This window comes from Nicotiana tabacum, chromosome 2 (genome assembly GCF_000715075.1).
Source record: "Nicotiana tabacum cultivar K326 chromosome 2, ASM71507v2, whole genome shotgun sequence".
In the NCBI taxonomy this organism is placed as follows: domain Eukaryota; kingdom Viridiplantae; phylum Streptophyta; class Magnoliopsida; order Solanales; family Solanaceae; genus Nicotiana; species Nicotiana tabacum.
In genome coordinates this window covers 95,600,760-95,618,913 of record NC_134081.1, presented here as the reverse complement: position 1 = coordinate 95,618,913, position 18,154 = coordinate 95,600,760, and the positions used below count along the sequence as shown (strand labels likewise).

Here is an 18,154-nt window from a genome sequence, read left to right as displayed (position 1 = left end):
GCCGCCCATGACAACTCTCAAGTTTGTTTTTGAATTTGTAATAAAATTTGAAAGAATTTAATGTTAGTAAAAAAAATAAGAGGGTGCTAGCCACACTGTACACAAAAAACATCATTTGAGGGCCTACCCTACCAAAGCAAAAGACTCTCTGCTTCTTGCAACCTCATCATACCAATATTAGAGCAAATTAAAACAAACCTTAATCTCTAAATCTTGGAACTGTACCTTTCTGTTGCTGCTGCATGATGATCTTGTGCGAACTTAAACTCTGGAAATACAAAACCATTTTTGCTGAAGAGAATATCAATCATATTCTTCGAAGCGTCAGGTTTTATCGAAATCCATCTCAATGAATATGTGAAGCCCTATCAGAACATGTTACAACTCTTTTCTCTCTACACTATTTATGCGGATCAAAATTAAACGGACCCCTTCTAGTACTACCGCAACAAACTTTCATCAACGTCTTACTAGTCTTGAATCCCAAGAGTGCATTGATTGCGAAGAATAGCCATAAATGCCTTGTAATAATCCACATATATAATCTCAACTTCAGGGTACTTCAATCGCAACTCCTCCAACGCTTACCACAGATGATCATTGTTACAATCAGATGACTGTTTTTGACATGATAATTTGCTTATAAACTTCCATTTTATTTCTGTTTCTATGTCAGGTTGTACGTCATAACGCCTACGCTAATAACCCATATGCCAAGGAGTTTGGCATTAAGATTATTGACAAGTTGGCACAAGTTGAGGCTCCTATTTTGCCTCCACTTCGGATATGTTAGGCTCCTCACTGCTTTTTTTTTAAAAATGATTCTTCTCATGGTTGAGGGGGGATGGTCGTACTACCCCTGGGTATACCATTCTTGCCTAAATTTGATTTGTGTAGTGATAAAGTTTATTTTAGTTCGGATTTCAATAATGAGTATGTATTTCTGCAGCTCAAGTATCATGATAACAGTCGAGAAAAAGACTGTCTGCCACAAGTTGGCCAATGGAATATGATGAATAAGGTATCTAGTACTGTTGACACTGTTTAAATTTCATCTCATCTGTTTGTTTTTCATTTATGTTCAGTTAATCGGCACCTACTGGTGTGTACCGGTAGAAAGCCCGTGACGCATCGCATTAGTGTAGTTTACTCAGTTGCAAACTCTCTGAACTCCACGTGTCTAACAGACTCTAGAGTTAGTGCGTCGCATAATGCGTATCACGCGGTGTCGCAGTAATGCATTTTCTTGTCAGACCACAAAACTCCCAGTCTCTGAACTTGTCAAACTTCTGACGCACATTTGCACTAATGCGTCGCACAATGCTACGCTTAAGGCGTCGCATTAGTGTAGTTTACTCAGTTGTAAACTCTCTGAACTTCGCGTGACTGACAGACTTTTGTGTTAGTGCGTCGCGTTGTGCGTCGCAGTAGTGCATTTTCTTGCCCGACCACAAAACTCCCTGTCTCTGAACTTGTCAAACTTCTGACGCACATTTGCACTAATGTGTCGCACCGTGCAACGCGTCATGCGTCGCATTGGTACATTTGTTCTAGCCCTTGCACTTTCTTTCCACTTTCGTATGCAACGCCGGTCCATGAGCCCCGGATGCGATCCTGGTTTAATTCTTTGGCTTTTACACAGACTTCAAAGCTCCAAATTATTCGATTTAGCTCAAATTTATCCTTTTAACTCGGAATCAATTCCTTTAAGGCATAAAACACGTAAAAAGTACAAATCACCATCATTTAATCTCGAACACACGTAAAATGAAGTAATTAGAGTGTAAACTACAACTAAAACACGAGTTTCTAGCCTACCATCTGCACGCGTTTCCTTTCATTATTTTGATTCAATTAAAACCTTGTAGGTGCATGCACTGTTAGTACACGCCATCCTGGCATTTTTTGTGAGACTGTTGTGTGGCTATTGTTCTTTGTTAACACTGTATCTCTTACTATTGATAGAAAATGGTAAATAGAAGAACAGTTAACAATTGGATCTGCATACACTTTTTTCGAAATGTGCAAGACAGTGTTGCACATGAGTTTTTTAGTTTGAAGAGAAACTGTCACAGCCTGTATCTCTCCATTTTCTCTTCTTCTCCCTCTCTCTTACAAGAATCAGTTCAGAAGCAAAAGGTTGAAGCCTTTCCTGTTCTCACTAAGTAAATTTCAGATCAAAGTCAGGAGAATGCACAACTTCTTATTGATAAGAGGATCAGCAACAAAAGAAAAGCAGATTACTTACACTAGTTATCTAAAGAGAAAAAGAAGGCATCAGCATAAAAGTCAGAGTGGGCATAATAGAATTTGTTTCATTCAGCTATTGGAATTTGTCAGAACACCAGCAACATAAGGAATAAAAGAAATAGCAGAGAAGCTAAGCATAAGAAGTTCAAAATCTCTTCTTCAAAAATAGTGATCAAAGTTAAACCTCAGTTTAACCAATGAATACAATTCAAGTTTGTACAAATGCCGTAAACATCACTACATTCCTATTTTAGTTTCTATGCCCATAGACAAAAACAGTAAAATTACACCTCTTCCAGTTTAACCAATCTATGCCTATACACTTTTAGTTTCTAAAGTTCATAACATCCAACCAAAGAAGAGCAACCAATGGAGGATTTCATGATTTTATATACTGGAGAATGGCAAAAATCGTCGAAATTAATGTGAGAATACCCACCACATTACACACATTTTTCCAAAACTTCACCCACAATAAGAATTGTCCAACTTTAAATCCCACAAGCTGCAGGCTGCTACTATTCAATGGTAAAAGAGTTTCAGACTCATTCAAGTGAGCAAGGTTCTTCAATAATTGAGGAACCTGATGGACTCTATGTGGACTCACACGGATTATCCCTTGTGAGACAAGAATAGCAGCATCATTATATGTTTGGACCATGTCACACAAAAGCTGCAAGTATGCAGTCACATCTCGCTCGGGGAGTTGCTGAATTTTCTCATATTCCTTCAGTGACTCAAGCATAAGAATGTTACTTTGGTTGAGAGCTAAGATGGGCAAGCGCAAAACTGCACATCTAAAGTAGCGGCGTAGAGTAATGTCTTTTATCCCTATGTTTTGTACCCCCTCAAACCGAATCCCTGAATTGTTCAAATCCTTGGCACACGAGAACCTCTCCTTCTCTTCCTCGTTGCCATCTCCCATGTCCAGCAGTATATCCCACTCCTCTTCAGTTTCATCAATTGTTGGTCCCCTTCCAACCAACCGTAAGTAAAGCTCATGGAGTATGTCACTCGAGGGATCCTTAAATGAATCACACGCTTCAAAATGGCATAACCATGTACCATAGTAGTCGGCATTCCGTTGAAGCGGCAAAACAACCAAATCATAAAGTACTCGAAGCAACACGTCTTCTTCCGGCGGGTACCATTTCACTTTTTGTGTTATAATTTCTCGGAAGAAAGTCTGTCGTAGGAGTTCATCAAGCACAAGAAATGGCAGTTGATTTCCGGGGAAAATTATCGACTTTAGAAAAAGCTTCTTCAAACTCTGTGTCTCAATTTGAGACAGATAGCTTCCCCAAATGAATTGACCGGGCAAGTAATGGAGGCCATTTGCTGTTGCACCTAAGAGATTCAAGACTACTATCAGGAAAAAGCAACCATCCATGACTAGACATTCCAGGTTTTTGTTCACCTCCGGTTCATCCGAAGACAACCTTCCTCCATCATGAAAGATGTACATATCTTGGATAGTTGGCTCAAAGCTTTTAATAGTTGACTGATATGTGTCTATTGTTTTTTCAGAGATCTGTCCACTGTTATTTATGACGTGCTGCCACGCATCCTCTTTCAACTTTTTGAATTTCATGTCCTCGCCGATACAATAGAGGGGGCCAAATCTTATTAGCTTGTCCAATTTGGATAGAGCTGTTGGTGGACATTGGCAGATTCGGCCGCCTTGTATAGGTCTGAAGCTTGTGCCCATCATTCTACACTCTAAAGGTAGGTAGGAAAGTAAATTGATGGGGTGAGAGTAGTCTTCCTGCAAGTAGTGCGAAAAAAGGGAAGGATGAGATCACTGTGAACAAACGAGCAAGTCTGCATTGATTCCAACACAATCGAAAAATTTAAAGTTCATTTCGAATCATAAGAACACCAGAGTATAGAAATAGCTTGCAACATTTGAAGATATACTGCAGATAAATGGAAAAAAGATGAACGACCGAAGGACAATAAAATATCTTCCTTAAAACGGAAAACAATCAAATTTTGTTAAAAGCTAAAGAAGACCAATATAGCAGTTTGGAAGAAAAAGAATTACAGAAAAATGAAACATAGAAAACAGATGATAGAAGAATTGAAGAATGAAGAACTACAATTAGGATTTTGCGGAAAATCAAAATAAGACTGATAAAACAACAAAAGATTAAATCAGATATTTGAGTGCAGAAACACAACTAATTGATCAATGAAGGTTGCAAATCATCAACCCCCTCCCCTCTTCCCAAACAGGGAACAATTATACCAATTCAGTCAGTGCAAGTTTGAATCATTAAACCCAATTGTTCTTCAAAATTCAGACCAAATTTTCTGATAAGAGAATGAACAAAAAGAAAAGTGATAAAATCTTACCTTTTTCTTGAGGAAAATGAGTAATAGTGAGAATTGCTCCAATTCTTTGGCAGAGAGAGAGAATGGAACAAACGAATGCTCAGATTGTAGAGAGAGAGAGAGAGAGAGAGAGAGAGAGAGAATGGTTCTTGATTTCAAATTCGAAGTATATAAGCCGTTGGAAGAATTTTAGTACAAGGGACAAGTACTGCTTGTTTCTTTTTCTGTTTCTACTTCGGCTCAGTATTTTGTTTCTACCAATTACTGCTTCTTTCCAAGAATAAAAAGACAATTGACAACATTCTTCGGTGTTGGACAGGTGCACCCATAAGCATTACAAATGTATGGGTAGTACATATTTAATTAACGTATTATCAATTTAATTAATAATTGCTCTTAATTGATGAATTTTGGTTCTAAACTAATTATTAGACGACTCAATCGAGCTTGAGCTGGGCTGACCTTAGCTTTGTCCGAGCTTTAATCGAGTCTAGTCGAGTTAAATTTTGAGCAAAATTGAGTCAAGATGACCATAGGTATGATTAAAATTGAATCAAGCCAACTCGAGCTAAAATACAAACGAATCGTAGCCAACGTGGCCCTATTGCTATGTTAAGTGTATTTTGTCTTAAAATAGATTTATTCCCGTATTATTAATATAAGTAATTTTATTTCAAAAAATTTCACGCATAAAATAATGCACATATTGTATACGATCAAAATCGGGTATGGTTAATTGAGATCGGGGTGGCAGACCAGGTCCAATCCCAAGTTATATTGGATCATTATATGAATAAACATTGCCTAGCTCATGATTCAGGGATCAATCGAGATCGATACCAGCTAAGGTCGAGACCGAGAAGGATAGAGATCTAGCGAGATCGAAGGAAGCCTCCTAAGTCGAATAACAGAAAGCCGAGGAATCTGTGACCGGGCGAGGATTGTGGCGGAGATCTCGGTATGTATCAAGTCAAGACCGGTTGATTAGCCAATCAGGAGATTTCCTTCTGTATTTAGAATTATACCATATGTAGAACTCCTCTACTATATAAAGGGGGTTCCAATCATTTTGTAAGGACACATTCACGCATAACAAAGCAATATATTACGTTTTCTCTCTTAAGCTCTCTTATTCAATTGTTCAGTTCTTGCTTTTCAATAATATACTCGGTTGGTTCGAGGGCGACCTAGCTCGAGGGTCAAAGTTGCACGTTGCATTGGGTTGCTTCATTTTACAGTTAATTTCTAACTTCAATTCTCATATTTCTTAGTTTGTGCCAAGTGAAATCACATATCCTTAAAATCACTTACAAATTTAATTGTTATCCGATTTTAAGGGAAAATAGTTTGGCGCCCACCATGGCTAAGGATAATAGTGATTGCATGGTGCTAATTTTTGTAACACACACTGCTTTACACTTGTTCTTGTAAGTGTTTTTGATTCCAGGATCAGCATGTCGAACTCTCGAGTAGTACCCACACACATCGACAATGGCCTTGGTTTTCATGGAGAAAATGACAACGTAGACGCCCCAGGAACGAAGTGCCTCCAGTTGACCTCAAGTGAGTACCAGTTGCAGACCCCATCGACGTGAGTTCCCATGTTGCCCTGAATGCAAATCTGGGCGTCGACCCCGAAATTAGAATCTGCAGAGACGTTCGATCAACCGGTCAGAATGCACAAGGCGGCGAAGAAGGCGGAATCAGCCTTCAAATAATATTCAAAATGTTGCAGGCTCAACAAGCTGCAATAGCACAACTTCAAAATCAGAACCACGCGCCGAGTAGAGTGGAACCCGAGAGCCATCACAGGAAGTTGTTCACAGGGCCGAACTAGTGCCGGGGAGGTCAAATGTGAATGAATCAGGGACCGAACCCGCTATCTTGAAAATGTTCGAGGAGTTGTCAAAGTGAATTGAATCGAGGGAGATGAAGATTGAAGCGAATGACAAAAAAGTGAAAACATATAACTCCCGAGTTGATCAAATTTCAGGGGCACCACCGATTTTAAAGGGTTTGGATTCAAAGAAGTTTGTACAAAAGCCCTTCCCCTCGAGCGCGGCTCCTAAGCCCATTCCAAAGAAATTCCGCATGCCAGAAATTCCCAAGTATAATGGAACTACCGACCCCAACGAGCATGTCACCTAGTACACATGCGCAATAAAGGGGAACGATCTAGAGGATGATGAGATTGAGTCTGTACTGCTGAAGAAATTTGGAGAAACTTTATCAAAGGGGGCGATGATATGGTACCATAATTTGCCACCTAACTTCATTGATTCTTTTGCCATGCTCGCATATTCCTTCATCAAAGCACACGTCGGAGCAATAAAGGTCAATACTAGAAAGTCGGACCTCTTCAAAGTAAAACATAAAGACAACGAGATGCTCAGAGAGTTCGTATCACGGATCCAAATGGAGCGTATGGATCTGCCCCCGGTCACCGATGATTGGGCCGTTCAGGCTTTCACTCAAGGCCTAAGCATACTGTAACAACCCGACCGGTCATTTTGAACATTTGCACTTCGCTCGATTATTTGAGGGCATAAGTATCTCCATATGATGTACTTTGACTTGTGTGAATCATCGGGTTTGGGTTGCAGTTATTTCGGAATCGAATTGGAAGAAAGAATTTCATTGTTGAAGCTTTAAATTGGGAGAGTTGACCAAAATTTGACTCTTTAGCATTTGACCTCGGATTGGAATTTGGATGGTTCCATTAGCTTCATCAGGTGATTTTGAACTTAGGAGCGTGAACGGAATGTAATTTGGAGGTCCGTGGTAGAATTAGGCTTGAATTGGCGAAATTGGAAATTTGGCGATTTCAATCGGTAGTGGAAAATTTGATATCAGGGTCGGAATGGAATTTCGAAAGTTGGAGTAGGTTCGTAGTGTCATTTGTGACTTGTGTGAAAAATTTGAGGTCATTCGGAAGTGGTTTGGTTGGTTTCGGCATCGGTTGTCGAATTTGAAAATTTATAAGTTCTTAGGCTTGAATCCGAGGGAAATTTAATGATTTAATGTTGTTTTGAGTGATTCGAAGGTTAAACTAAGTTGGTATGTTGATATATGACTTGTTGGTATTTTTGGTTGAGGTCCCGAGGGCCTCGGGGTGATTCCGAATGGTTAACGTATTTGTCGAAGTTGGAAAATGCAGCTTAAGCTGCTGCTACTGCTATTTTTGTACCTGCGGAAGAAAGAGTCGAGGCCGCTGGTGCGCGTAGGGAGTGCGTAGGTGCGGGCAATGCTGGGCTAGGCAGGATGCGCAGGTGCGAGTTGGAGGTCGCATCTGTGAGCCCGCAGGTGCGAAACCTGGGGCGCAGATGCGGAAAGGGGGATGCTTGGCAGGCTTCACAGAAGTGGAGTAGACGCGCAGGTGCGCCTTCGCAGGCGTGGGGGTTTGGGCCGCAGATGCGAAAGTTGTGCTCCTAAGTGAGTTCCGCACCTGCGATGGTTTTTTTCCGCAAGTGTGGTGGCGCAGAAACGTGCAATTTTCCGCAGGTGCGAAAAACCTGGGCAGATTAGACTCGTGAGTGAATGAGCTTTCTAATTTTGTAAATTTTGTCGAATTTTGAGACGTGGGCCCGGGGGCCGGGTTTGAGCCAATTTCGGGTTTTGGTCTAATTTTATAGTTTTTCTTGTGGAATTCATTCCATTAGCGCGTATTGATGGTATTGTACTCGGAGCATTTGGAAGCCGAGTCCAGAGACAAGAGCATTGCGGGTTAGAGATTTGACCGGTTTGAGGTAAGTAACGATTGTAAATCTGGTCCTGAGGGTATGAAACTCCGGGTTTTGTATCATTCTACTATTTTTAGTGATGCACATGCTAGGTGACGGGCGTGTGGGCGTGCACTGTTGGGGATTTGTGACTTGGTCCGTCTCGTAGCAACTGTAAAGTTGCATATTTTATGGAAATTATATGATACTTATATGTTTTAGAAAGAATTTCTGTAAATTGGGCTGAATGCCATGTTTGGGCCTTGTGCCAAAGCTGTTTGGACGCTTAGGGGCTATTTCTTACCATCCTCTCATTGTTTTTGATTGAAAATCTATAATCAGTCATGTTTATACTTGTTTACCGCATAACTCAGTTTTATGACTCTATTTTGATGCATATAAATGTTTTGGGCTGAATGCCCTATTTTACTGAAATGCCTGAGTAGCTTGAGAGGTTTATGACTGAGTGAGGCCGAAGGCCTGATTTGTGAGGATGAGTGTGGATCGGGGCTACCCGCCTGCAACATATTTATGACTCAGTGAGGCCAAGGGGCTGATTTGTGAGGATGAGTGAGGATCGGGGCTGCCCGCCTGCAGCATACTTTATTATTACAGCACGTGAGTTGTCCGTGCAGATTATAGTGTTTGGGCTGAAGGAGCCCTTTCGGAGTCTGTACATACCCCAGTGAGCACAGGTACCTACTGAGTGTGAGTGTCGAGTGCTGAGTGACTAGGAGGCATGAGTGATTGTGAGGTATGCCCGAGTGGCAAGAGTGACTGTGAGGTTTGCCTGAGGGGCTGTATATGAGTGATATTTTGCCCGAGGGGCTGTTTATGATTTCATCATTTTTGCTCACCTTTGCATTGAGCCTTTGTTTGAAAAACTGTTGGAAAAATATCTTTAAATTATTTTTACTGAAACCGGGTTTAAACGAGATGATTTGATTCAAACATTGATTTTTAAAGCATGTTGTACTTTACTGAGATTTCATGATATAAACGTTATATGTTTTATTGCTCGTCATTACTGTTCAGTCTTTATTTATTGTTATTACTTACTGAGTTGACGTACTCACGTTACTCCCTGCACCTTGTGTGCAGATTCAGGTGTAGCTAGATACGGTAGCGGTTATTGAGTGTTCTGGTTGTAGATTTTCTTGGATATAGCAAGGTAGCTGTTTGGCGATCGCAGCCCCTGCTTTTCTCCCTCTTATCTTCCTCTAGTAGTATTTAGCTATTTTTCAGGCTGAGTTAGCCTTGATATTGTTAGACAGATTATAGTAGATGCTCATGACTAGTGACACCCCGATGTCGGGCTTTTCTTTTCCGCACTTCTGTTTTCCTTGATTTGAACTCTTAAATGAAGGTTTTATGTTAAATAGTATTGAAATTATCTTTGAAATGAAAATATCAGTTTGTTTGGAAATGAGTCGGCTTGCCTAGTTTCACGATAGGCGCCATCACGACAGATTAGGTTTTTGGGTCGTGACAGATTGGTATCAGAGCCTAGGTTACATAGGTCTCACGAGTCATGAGTGGGTTTAGTAGAGTCTTGCGGGTCGGTATGGAGACGTCTGTACTTATCTTCGAGAGGCTGCAGAACTCTTAGGAAAATTTCACTTTCTTGTATTCTATCGTGCGAAATTGATTCAGCTTGAGACATAACTCTTTGAATTCATTCCACGCATCCCGTACGCCTACATGAGCGCTCGGTATCAGTTGTGCATCGTCGGCTTGTGATTCTATGAACGAGATTCGAGATGTGTATTATGTGTTTTGGTGATGGGCTACTCTGGAGGACTTGAGGCTAGGTTTAAACCGTAGTTTTGGCTCGGTAACTTCAGTTGTAACCTGTACATTTGGATTCATATGTCCGGTAATGCCCTACGAGTGGAATTCGTGGCTCGATGAGCGGTGAAATGGCTTTTGTGATGAGTATGATGTAACTGCGGGATGTGTTAAGACGATTTGAATGTGACGAGTAGTGTTTCCTTGAAATGTAAAGGAAGGCCATTGGGTGCTTGATTTTCGTTTTGATGTGACGTACGGTCTCGAGTGTAAATATTTTGAAGGATCTTTCGCGTTGTTAAATTTTGGGGCAAATTAAATTCTCATGTCTTGTCAATGAGTTTGGACTTAAGAAGAGTAAGTGATTGTGTAGTAATTGTGATTGCGAATGGGTATTTTTGATGTTGATGGCTCGAGAAAGATGATTTTCGAAGGGACTTACAGTCGGTAACATTTTTATTGGTTCAGGTGCGACAGAGATACATTTCGATTCGATGCAGCAGTTGGGTAGCAAAGTATGAGGGAAGACATGACGGGAAGTGTTTCGCGGTGGTTGAAGTACTAGCAGGTCAAGTAGGAGAAGTAGAGGTTGAGAAGTTTCTTAAAGGAGATGATTTAACCGAAGTAAGAGTGGCAGATTAGCATATGAATTCACTAGTAGGGTAGTCGTGCACCTTGAGAAAGTGTAGAATGGTTTGGAATCGTGTTAGTGTGTGAATCGGCCTGCAAACTCTATTTGGAGTGATGGTTAGTGTACAAAGGAAAATTGAATATGGCAGAAAGGAGTGTGTTTGAAATGAATTGAGGCATGAAGATCTGATTATCGTGCCAGGTGCAATATTTGAGTTCGGAAGGTATTGTTGACGTACAGTTGATGTCATTAGGGAAAGTGCAGACTTATACAAATGGTGGGTGAGCATGAACTCGGGAGAATTTACGGATTTGGTGGTCGTTGCACTCAGTGCAGTGTTATTGGAAGATGTCGGTAAGGAATTTTACATATGGGTTATCTCCCGTGTGCAGCTAGAGGTGGCGTGATGTTGATGAAGCTTTTGCGAGGAATATTACTTGCTACCCGGTAGGAGGTCGCGTATGTGAATTTGGCTGGAGATTCAGAATGTTCATGAAAGGCTTAATAAAAGACTTCGAGAAGTCTGGCGGGTTAGCGATGCGAGATCTTGGTAATTGAGAAGGAGAAATCCTTACGAGTTCTAATTTTATATAATTGCAGCTTAAGGCTAAGTGGGGGAGTCTGCTATCGACGAGTTGATTGCATAGTTATGGGTCGTATTAGTTTCGGTTTGGGGTATACTGGTGAATCAGTTATGACTTGCAGAGGTCGAGATCGAGGATGACTCAGGTAAAGGAATTTCTGGACACAAGTTGTATTACACTCTATGGTTATAGGAGGACCATAAAATAATTGAGTGGTTATTCACGAAGAATGTAGTGTACATGGAGCGGGAATTTGTTCGGTTGCGTAGGAATGTGGGTTACTCTTTATTTCCCTTTGGTGTTGGTGTGCTAATGGGGCACTGGTTGTTTCGGTCCGTTTGGTCAGTTAATTCGAGATTTGAGTAGAGTGGATGACTCTCAAGAATAATTCTAATGGATTCAAGATTTATAAATATGGCTAGAAAACTGGGAGTTGCATTGAACGGTATTGAGACTCGTGGCATCTTATATCATTGTGAATTATACATTTCAGTATCAAGAAGGTGAAGGAAACAGTTTTAGGTTCACATAAAATCTCTTCGGAGTAAGCATTTTTGGTTGTGGAGCCTTTGGAATACATAAAAAGGGAATTCGGCGGCTTATAAGCCTTAGGGCGGCGTGATTCTATGCTAGAGTTTGTGGGGTAAGTTTTAGTTAAGGATAGTAGTGTTCTAACAAGGAAAAAGTAGCAATTTGAAGGCAATTTAGCAAGAACTTGGAGAAATAGGACAACTTGGTAGTAGGTTGGGTTAGCACAGTAATGGGTATGATTGGTTCTTTGGGTACTTATGATGTGGCTAGTATCTACAGGTGTTTCATGGCAATGCTCTCGAATTTGGCAACCTGTGTGGCTTGGTGGAGTTAGAGGAATTCAGTTCAGGTAGCTTGGTTATGTGCAAATTGATTTCAATGTGTTCAGGATGGGTTCTACCATGGTTTGAACCGGATATTTTTTACCGATATACGGAGCGTGTTGTGTGTTATGATTTTCTCCTAGAAAGAAGCAAGAAAGAGGTTTCTGACTAATAAGGTATGTAATTTGCTAGTGACTCAGAGTTGATAATGTAATTCTTATGCTTGTCACATGATGGCATAATAGATGTGGTGTGTTGTGCGGGAATAGGATTTACATGTACAAGGTCACAGTTCAGTTTTGAAGGGGAGGACATAAATTCTTAGGTAGCATGAACGGTTTTCGATGATTAGGTGAATGATATTACTATCTGGTATAGCTTGATGAGAGTGTACATTTCAGAAGGGGCAATGTGTTTTGATTTATGGGTACTTCACTGGTATTGCGGCACTCTCCTGGTTGATCGACTGTTGATATTCAAATTTTTGCGAGGTGGCACTGAAGAATTTTAAGTATTTCTCGTGGGATGATTGTGTATGATAGAGGTGTTAGGAATTCGGGCGGTGGAGGTGGAATCAAATATGGTGATTCAAGTGTTCTATGGAATTGGAGATTGGGGGTTCTCAGGAGCAGATTGTTTCATGGTTGTGGACTGTGAAGTTGTGGCCGGAGCTAGACAGATGATAGAAGGTAATATGATTCCGTCATTATGGACTTTCAGAGGTTGTTTATCTATTGGTGTCTGACCATAGTTGATTTGGGGGCCATTGGTAGGCCCAATTAGGATGTGTATTCTATACCGAGCCGGAATGATTGGCTCCATACTTCTATTGTTGAAGGATGTGCCCTTTTATTGATGTGAATCTTATTCGTGTTCTAAAATGATTTGTGAGTTACTCTTCTATGCTATGAGGAGTTGTGATTCGTGGTTATATGCACATATGGTGCGGTTCTATTGTAGCCTTACATCGGAATTTGAGCGACAATAGTATTGGATATTGCTTGGTTGATGACGTATTGGTTATGTTCTTTCGGGTTTTGTATGGCATGGTGTCGTTTGCTTCTCCGTGGTTATGGTAATGCACTTTGGGTACTTGATGTCGAATTGTGGTTATTGATTTTAGCAGGGTGGCTTGAGGTGTTTCATATGGGCCAGTATTTGGATAGGGTCACGTATCGTAATAGAGTTATGTGGAAATATGATACTTTGTGTAAGATTCGTGTGTTATGGGTCTGCGGTGTGTGATGTGTTCTTAGCATTGCGTCGAGGTGGTACCCGTCGAGCTTGCGGAACGGTTCTCCTGTTTGGGTCATTGTTACGATTGGGTACACTTGGAATGTTGCTATCTGGTGCACGGATTGCACGTGTTGTGGCTTTAGATTGTATTGATGTGTCATGTCACTAGAGTGGTCGTGTGGGATGAGACGAGGTCATTGGGCCTAGAATGGATGCTATCGGATTTGATTGTGGTATAATTGGGAGGATAATATCGGAAGTCGGCTTTGAAATTGGCTATAGTTCTTGTAGAAGAAACGGGAACTCCATGACCTATTGGTCTAATGAATGGTTATGAATTTGGTATGTTTCTTTCATCATCGACAGTGTACGAAGGTTTTAGAATGAGGTTTTGTCTGATATGAGGTTTATTACTAGCACTGGTTGATTTGAGTCGATGTTGTGATTTGAAATCATTGCTTCGGGCATTCGAGCTATGCGTTATTTGAATTTGAGTATTTGAGTTATGGTTACAGCTTTTGGTACAGACTGTTCAGATTTATACGGTATGTAGATGCAAACTTCTCATCTTATAGGAAATTTCGGATGTTGGAAATTTGATTCGAAGGCTTGTGGGCTAGGTTAAATTGAGAAATTTCAGTTATGCTGTGCTATCGGACCTGTATGGGATAGGGTGACATGGGATCACCCCCGGGTATGTGCATGTGAAAGCTACACAACGATTTGATGGCTTTTGGAACAACTCTGGGCACGTTCGAGGACGAACATATGTTTAAGAGGGGGAGGATGTAACGACCCGGCCGGTCGTTTCGAGAGTTATAATCTCGTTTTCCCCATTTCTACTTCCTTTTGTGTTATTCAGCTATATTATGTTATATCGGGTTAGTTGGTTCGAGTCCGGAAGGAACTGGAAGAAAATATTTCATTGTTGAAGCTTTAAATTGGGAAAGTTGACCAAAATTTGACTCTTTAGCATTTGACCTCGGATTGGAATTCTGATGGTTCCATTAGCTTCGTTAGGTGATTTTGGACTTAGGAGCACGACCAGAATGTAATTTGGAGGTCCGTGGTAGAATTAGTTTTGAATTGGCAAAATTGGAAATTTGGCGATTTTGGTCGGTAGTGGAAACATTGATATCGGGGTCGGAATGGAATTCCGGAAGTTGGAGTACGTTCGTAGTGTCATTTTTGACGTGTGTGCAAAATGTGAGGTCATTCGGACGTGGTTTGGTTGGTTTCGGCAGCGGTTGCCGAATTTGGAAATTTATAAGTTCTTAGGCTTGAATCCGAGGGAAATTTGATGATTTAATGTTGTTTTGAGTGATTCGAAGGTTCGACTAAGTTGGTATGTTGATATATGACTTGTTGGTATTTTTGGTTGAGGTCCCAAGGGCCTCGGGGTGATTCCGGGTGGTTAACGGATTTGTCAAAGTTGGAAAATGCAGTTAAAGCTGCTGCTACTGCTATTTTCGCACCTGCGGAAGAAAGAGTCGCTGGTGCGAGGCCGCTGGTGCGCGTAAGGAGTGCGTATGTCTGGGCAATGTTGGGCTAGGCAGGATGTGCAGGTGCGAGTTGGAGGTCGCATCTGCGAGCCCGCAGGTGCGAAACCTGGGGCGCAGATGCGGAAAGGGGGATGCTTGGCAGGCTTCGCAGAAGCGGAGTAGACGCGCAGGTGCGCCTTCGCAGGCGCGGGGTTTTGAGCCACAGATGCAAAAGCTGGGCTCCTAAGTGAATTCCGCACCTGCGATGGTTTTTTTCCGCAGGTGCGAAAAACCTGGGCAGAAACCATAAATAGAACCCTTCGCGATTTTGGTTCATTTCCACCATTTGCAAGTCGGTTTTTGGAGCTTTTGGAGTGCTTTTTGAAGGGTGATTCAAGGGCTATCAGTGAGTTAAGTTTCTTGATCCCTAATACTTGTATACATGGTGATTTTCCGTTGTTTAATCATTGTAATTAGTGAAAATGAGGGGTTAGGGTTTGAAATATTTGGAAAGTAATTTAAGGTTTTGAGGGACCAAACGATGTCGGATTTTGATGAATTTGGTATGGTTAGACTCGTGAGTGAATGAGCTTTCTAGTTTTGTAAATTTTGTCGAATTTCGAGATGTGGGCTCGGGGCCAGGTTTAAGCCAATTTCGGGTTTTGGTCTAATTTTATAGTTTTTCTTGTGGAATTCATTCCATTAGCGCGTATTTTTGGAGGCCGAGTCCAGAGGCAAGAGCATTGCGGGTTAGAGATTTGACCGGTTTGAGGTAAGTAACGATTGTAAATATGGTCCTGAGGGTATGAAACCCCGGATTTTGTATCATTCTACTATTTTTAGTGATGCACATGCTAGGTGACGGGCATGTGGGTGTGCACTGTTGGGGATTTGTGACTTGGTCCGTCCCGTAGCAACTATAAAGTTGCATATTTTATGGAAATTATATGATACTTATATGTTTTAGAAAGAATTTCTATAAATTGGGCTGAATTCCATGTTTGGGCCTTGCGCCAAAGCTGTTTGGACCCTTGGGGGCTGTTTCTTACCATCCTCTCATTGTTTTCGATTGAAAATCTATACTCAGTCATGTTTATACTTGTTTACCACATAACTCAGTTTTATGACTCTATTTTGATGCATATAAATATTTTGGGCCGAATGCCCTGTTTTACTGAAATGCCCGAGTGGCTTGAGAGGTTTATGACTGAGTGAGGCCGAGGGACTGATTTGTGAGGATGAGTGTGGATCGGAGCTGCCCGCCTGCAGCATACTTTATTATTACAGCACGTGAGTTGTCCATGCATATTATAGCGCTTGGGCTGAAGGAGCCCCTCCGGAGTCTGTACACACCCCAGTGAGCGCAGGTACCTACTGAGTGCGAGTACCGAGTGCCGAGGTGCTGAGTGACTAGGAGGAATGAGTGATTGTGAGGTATGCCCAGGTGGAAAAAGTGACTGTGAGGTTTGCCCGAGGGGCTGTATATGAGTGATGTTTTGCCCGAGGGGCTGTTTATGATTTCATCATTTTTGCTCACATTTGCATTGAACCTTTGTTTGAAAAACTGTTGGGAAAATATCTTTAAATGATTTTTACTGAAACCGGATTTAAACGAGATGATTTGATTCAAACATTGATTTTTAAAGCATGTTGTACTTTACTGAGATTTCATGATATGAACGTTATATGTTTTATTGCTCGTCACTACTGCTCAGTCTTTATTTATTGATGTTACTTACTGAGTTGGCGTACTCACGTTACTCCCTGCACCTTGTGTGCAGATTCAGGTGTAGCTGGACACGGTAGCGGTTATTGAGTGTTCTGGTTGCAGATTTTCTTGGAGATAGCAAGGTAGCTGTTTGGCGGTCGCAGCCCCTGCTCTTCTCCCTCTTATCTTCCTCTAGTAGTATTTAGCTATTTTTTAGGCTGAGTTAGCCTTGATATTGTTAGACAGATTATAGTAGATGCTCATGACTAGTGACACCCCGTTATCGAGCTTTTCTTTTTCGCACTTCTATTTTCCTTGATTTGAACTCCTTAAATAAAGGTTTTATGTTGAAAAGTATTGAAATTATCTTTGAAATAAAAATATCGGTTTGTTTGGAAATGAGTCGGCTTGCCTAGTTCCACGATAGGCGCCATCACGACAGATTAGGTTTTTGGGTCGTGACACATACGAAGTTCGATAGCCTCACAATAGTTAAAGCAGAACTTAATCGAATATCCAGCTATAACCTAGGCCGATGTGCATAATCGATATCAGTCAGAGATTAGGGTCGAGGATGACCAGTTGGGGGATCCTTCTGGGTCCGTTATCCAAACAGGACCATCGACAGAGTTAAAAGGGATATTAATCGGGAACCACGGTCAAACAGAGATCGATATCAGCCATACGGTGGAGATCGGAGAAACAACGGGCCTGGACGCAACCCCGTTAAAATTGATAGAAGAAATGATTGGGGACAGAGCTCTCAAGGGCTCATGAGTAAGAGCGGTTTCGATAAAAATGTTGAACCTAAAGAAGCACCATGACTATCGGAATACAACTTCAACATTGATGCATCAACTATTGTATCGGCCATTGGGCGCATCAAAGATATCAGGTGGCCCTGACATCTGCAGACTAATCCGGCCCAGAGAAATCCTAATCAAATATGCAAATATCATGGCACCCATGGTCATAAAACAGACAATTGGAGACAGCTGAGGGAGTAGGTAGCCCGTTTGTTCAACGAAGGGCATCTTCGAGAATTCTTAAGTGAAGGGCTAAAAACCACTTCAAGAATAGAGATTCAAACAGACAGAATGAGCAAGAAAAGCCGCAACACGTGACCACATGATTGTTGTAGGGGTCAATATTCCTCAGGGGCACGTATTCAAACGCACCAAAGTGTCTATCACGATGGAAAAACGGACTAGAGACTACGTACCAGAAGGGACCTTGTCTTTCAATGATGAGGATGCAGAGGGGATCTTACAACCCTATAACAACGCACTGGTAATATCTGTCCTTATGAATAAAATTCAAGTTAAACATGTTTTGATTGATCTAGGTAGCTCGACCAACATTATTCGATCGAGGGTCGTAAAATAGCTCGGCCTACAAGATCAAATTATGCCTGCAGCCCGAGTACTTAACGACTTCAACATGGCAAGCGAAACCACCAAAGGTGAAATTACTTTGCTAGTGAATGTGGCCGGGACCCTCCAAAAAACAAAATTCTATGTGATCGAGGGTGACATGAGGTACAACGCCCTGCTCGGAAGGGCTTGGATC

At 41.4% G+C, this 18,154-nt stretch overlaps 1 protein-coding gene across 1 annotated transcript; it reads right to left on the bottom strand.

The window, feature by feature from the left end:
• Window positions 1–2,480: 2,480 nt before the first annotated feature.
• Window positions 2,481–4,691, bottom strand: LOC107770812 (uncharacterized). The gene is made up of 2 exons (XM_075229278.1): window positions 4,606–4,691; window positions 2,481–4,015 (listed from the first exon to the last, which is right to left on the bottom strand). Exon 2 carries the CDS (start codon window positions 3,959–3,961, stop codon window positions 2,630–2,632), a length of 1,332 nt encoding a protein of 443 aa, XP_075085379.1. The 5' UTR covers window positions 3,962–4,015; window positions 4,606–4,691; the 3' UTR covers window positions 2,481–2,629.
• Between the last annotated feature and the right edge of the window lie 13,463 nt (window positions 4,692–18,154).

Excerpts from the sequence above, each read along its gene's own strand:
- LOC107770812 (XM_075229278.1), bottom strand. The coding sequence starts at position 3,961 with ATGATGGGCACAAGCTTCAGACCTATACAAGGCGGCCGAATCTGCCAA.